This window comes from Electrophorus electricus, chromosome 10 (assembly GCF_013358815.1).
Source record: "Electrophorus electricus isolate fEleEle1 chromosome 10, fEleEle1.pri, whole genome shotgun sequence".
NCBI lineage: Eukaryota > Metazoa > Chordata > Actinopteri > Gymnotiformes > Gymnotidae > Electrophorus > Electrophorus electricus.
The window spans coordinates 15,752,338-15,756,996 of NC_049544.1; the positions used below are offsets into that span (position 1 = coordinate 15,752,338).

The following is a 4,659-nucleotide window of genomic DNA, read 5'->3' on the forward strand; positions in this document are numbered from 1 at the left end:
AATACACAGACACACAAAATGGACTCATTATGACAAGCATCTCAGAGTGCCGATGCAGGATCACAGGATACCCTTCAGTGGTATTCAGCAGAACAATTATGAATTGTGAAAACTGATCATAGAGTAATATTTTTAGTGATCTTAGATTAACATATTTGTATGTCTTGGATAATATTGTTAAAGCAGTAACATTGAGAGGAATTTGGAAATGCAGTCCAGTACAGCTCCTGCTGCATTAGTGATTAGAGCAGAGGAAATCCAGTAGCCCTTTAATCTGATTGAAATAGAGGGCATTGCAATTAGAATTAATTTATCAGAATGGTTAAAGATACTACATTATGATCACTTGCCTATCAAATGTATTTATTATAAAAACACCAGGCAACTGGAGTTATCGCTCAAGTTTTAAAAATAAATAAAATAGGAAATGTTGAAAAGGCTACTTTTAGAGATTAGGTAATATGTACATAATAATCCTGTGTTGAATTCTATGTCTAATTAAATTCTATGTCTAATTAATTACTGGTGTATTTAATTCAATAATTGATGGGGTTTGTTTGGTTTCTGAATTTTTCATGTTTAGATGTACACAGCAAAATGTTTGGACATATTTGCACTGCCTGAGGGAAGCTACCTGTGATGGGACGCTCTTCCCCCCCCCACAAATCACGTGGTATGGCCTGCCACCTGCAGGGGGGTTTACTCTTGTTTGTGGCTACACCCCCGTGAGGGGACGCACCTGTACAGGGTTAAGTGTCAATTTTCGTTGGGCTATTTAAACCCCTGTTGGTGCTCCCCTCACTGTTGGTCATTGTTTGTTAGCATCTGTGCATAATGTTAATGTACATGTTCGTGTAGCCCTTGTTAATGTTTGTTTAGCTGTTGTGCCTGTGTATACTGTCTTCAGTTATGTGTGAGTTGTCCATGTTAATTATAGAAGTCATGTTATCCATTACTGTTATATGTGAGTGCCACAGTTACGTTGCATGTTAATAAATGTATTTCACAGTCATTGGCACTCGGGCATTCATCACAGAATGACCAACCACCGCAACTGGTGTTCGGGTCCACTCTGGAGGTGGAGGGGAACACCCCCAGGAATTTCTTGGGGGGGCCTACAGATATCGGGCCTGGGCCGGGGAGGACCGATATGCCCCACAACAACCAGAAAGAAGGCGGTTGTGTGGAGCCAGCGGGATCCCCGGAGGGCAGAGCTGTAGCCTGAGTCCCTTCCCATCAGCGGACTCGCCACTGAGACTGGAGGGGTCTGCCCAAAGCCTCGGAGGCAAATCGCCTCTGGGATGCTCCTAAAGCAGCAGGAATAAGGAGGGCTATTCAGGGGAAGAGCACGGCCGGAACCGGGGCAGACCTGCACCCTCACGTGTCCGTTGAGGCTGGGGACACGTTTACAGCGCCTGTGCTGACAGCAGGCGCTGCAGCACAGCGCTCGAAGTGTTTTTGTGTGGGCGCTTCTGTTTGTGTAAATGTGCGCCTTTTGTGTGTGTCTAGGCGCAGCATTTCGAGAAGCACTCCGGACTGCCCTGAGGGGGGCAGGGATTCTGCCATCCTTCCTCCTTTTAAGGGGTCTCCTGGGCTTGCGGTTCCTAGCCCGCCTCATGTAGGTTGGGCACCAGGCAAAGCCGTATTGTTTGTGTATTTGTAAATGGCAGCCTGGGTCTTGTGGTCCTGGAGAGGACATGTCAGCATCCGCACCCCTTGGGAGGGGGTTCTGTCACCGGACGCTCCTCCCCACAAGTCACGTGGTACGGCCTGCTGTGTGCAGGGGGGTTTACTCTTGTTTGCTGCCACACCCCCGTGAGGGGACGCACCTGTACAGGGTTAAGCGTCAGTGTTCGTTGGGCTATTTAACCCCTGTCAGTGCTCCCCTCACTGTTGGTCATTGTTTGTTAGCGTCTGTGCACAATGTTAATGTTCATGCTCGTGTAGCACTTGTTAATGTTTGTTTAGCTGTTGTGCCTGTGTATATTGTCTTCAGTTATGTGTGAGTTGTCTGTGTTAATTGCTGAAGTCATGTTATCCGTTACTGTTATGTGAGTGCCACAGTTACGTTGTGTGTTACTAAATGTATTTCACAGTCATGGGAATCTGTGTGTCCTGCTCCACGCCCTTCGGCACTCGAGCATTCGTCACACTACCTACTACAGTCCCGTGGACTGTTTGCACTTGTGTAGCATGTTGTCTGTTGCACTATTGTTTTGTGTTGCACCATGGTCCTGGAGGAACATTGTCTCGTTTTTGTTGTGTACTTGTATATAGCTGAAATGACAATAAAACCTCTTTGAACTCTGAACTTGAACTACCTCTATGATGGACATAAATTCTATAAAAAAAATGCATTATTTTGACTTTTGACTATTTTTAACAAAATGATTATTCAAATGGTCCTCATTTTTTTTTCAAATGGTCCTCAAAACTACTTTGGTAGTTTTAGAAGTTGAAATATATTACAAGTTCAACATATGTAATTTATTCCATGTAATATTTTCTTATTAAGATCTTTGGGATTTATGGTATTTTGCACTGAAATAGCAAAATATAACCTCAAAACAACTATGTACTTTTCAGATTATTTTACTTAGTCTAACTGATCATAGACAATGATACGACAGTGACCAAAGTATATGCAAAGATTATAAAAGTATAGGTCAAAATCATCATAGTTTTTGAAATGCATGTCATTTCTACACCATCTTAATATTCTTATTTAGATTTAGTCTGGCAAGGCTGGTTATGTGAGATATAGGGTAAAGTTAGTTCACTCAAAGCAACTTGCAAGCATTATTAAAATATATAATTAATCAAAATGTTTGTTTTTTTCATCTTTGTTTGTGTGTTTTCCTTATATGCCTTCTAGGTTTTGGTAGATATCTTATTTTAAAAAGCCTTTCAAAGGACACAAAAAGACAAGAGAAATTCAGATGGAGGTGTTTCCTAGAGTTTTGAAGTAGGTGGAGACATTAAAAGGAACCAAGGGATGATAGAGTAAATAACTCAGCTAGCAACTCACACACCCTAGATATTCCACTCTAGTCTGACATGCTTCTTTAGTCATTCTTGTCCTTGTGCTCAAAACAGCTGACTCTGATAAGTGCTCTGAGGTAAGTGAAATTTATTTTCTCTAATTTCTAGTTTGGTATATATTTAGTATATTGCTATGTCTTTACTATTGTAAATTGTATGTATAGTTGTCTTTGCATAATACATCATTTAACCTAATAACAGACAGTACTATAACCAACACTCTGTTGCACAGGTCGCTTGAAATATGGCAAAATACAAGTCTGACACATCAACTCAGGTCTATGAATTTGATAATGAAACGTCAATGACTTATACACCTCCATGTAACACAGATGACATTAATAATTTTGGTAAAAATTTTCTTCCACTGTTCTACTCTGCCATCTTCACCATTAGCATATTAGGCAATGGATTGGTACTGTACATCTTATATAAGTTTGAAAATCTCAGAGCCATCACTAACATATTCCTCATCAACCTGGTGGCTTCTAACCTGATTGTCATCTTCAGTCTTCCGTTTCAAGCTGTTTACCATTACCATGAGTGGATCTTTGGCAGTGTAGCCTGCAAAATGGTGGGCGGTGCCTACTTCTTGGGCATCTACAGCTCAGTCCTCTTCCTCACGCTAATAACTTTGGACCGGTACCAGGCTGTAGTTCATGCTGTGGCTGCCACAAAGCGTCGGCACAGCTGCTATGCCTTCACCATGTCTGCCATTGTCTGGAGTGTCTGTGGCATCGCTAGCTTGGAGGCCTTTTTCAGTCACGATACAGAGGATGACCTATTTCTGGGGATCACCTGTGGCAAAACCAGTGACTCCAAGGTCCTTGGCACCTACCCTCAGTTTGTGATATTTTTTATCTTCCCATTGGCTGTCACCCTGTATTGCTACATCAGGATTGGTGTAGTGGTGATCTTATCCCGGATGAAGGGCAAACACAGGACTGTTAAGATTATTTTTGTCATTGTGGTGTTATTTTTCATGTGCTGGACCCCATACAATGTGGTATTAATAATGAAAGAGCATAACAGTGGTGACAATTGTGATGACAGTCTTATTTACGTACAGTATATCACTCACAACATTGCTCACTTGTACTTCTGTGTCAACCCTGTATTCTATACTTTTGTGGGTAGAAAATTCCAGACTCATGTTCGTCGGCTGCTGGTGAATCAGGTGCCATGTTTAACAAGTCATATGACTGTCACCACAAACAGCAGATCATTTTCTTAGATGATTCCTTAGCCTATATGTGACTAGACCAGAGATGGCACTGTAATCTAAATTAATGCATTATTATTTCCTAAGTAAGAACTTCATAGTATATGGACACAGAATGAGTGCAGACTTTGAGCACATTGACAGAGAAAGAAGCTTCAAAATAAATTGCTCATGACTGAACATATTCCTTGTCCCTCTGCTTCAGTTAAGTAAAATTTGACTCATGGGTGTATGAGACTAATCAAGAGTAGATGTTTACATCCCAATGTCATGCTGTGATAATTGTTAATTTGTTAATCAGAATCTAGCTACTGCACTGAATGCTGTATGCCTGGGGTTCTCAACATTACCCTGCATAGTTTCCCCTTTCCCCTCCCAGGACCCACACACAGATC

The 4,659-nt window shown here is 41.6% G+C and overlaps 1 protein-coding gene across 1 annotated transcript; it reads left to right on the plus strand.

Moving 5' to 3' along the window:
- The first annotated feature begins 3,040 nt into the window (after positions 1-3,040).
- Positions 3,041-4,412, plus strand: ccr12b.2 (chemokine (C-C motif) receptor 12b, tandem duplicate 2). Its single transcript, XM_027005942.2, has 2 exons — positions 3,041-3,119; positions 3,275-4,412. The coding sequence occupies exon 2, from the start codon at positions 3,287-3,289 to the stop codon at positions 4,274-4,276; it is 990 nt and encodes a 329-aa protein (XP_026861743.2). The 5' UTR covers positions 3,041-3,119; positions 3,275-3,286; the 3' UTR covers positions 4,277-4,412.
- Positions 4,413-4,659: the final 247 nt, after the last annotated feature.

Bases quoted from the DNA above. Each gene is read 5' to 3' on its own strand.
- ccr12b.2 (XM_027005942.2), top strand. From the start codon at position 3,287: ATGGCAAAATACAAGTCTGACACATCAACTCAGGTCTATGAATTTGAT.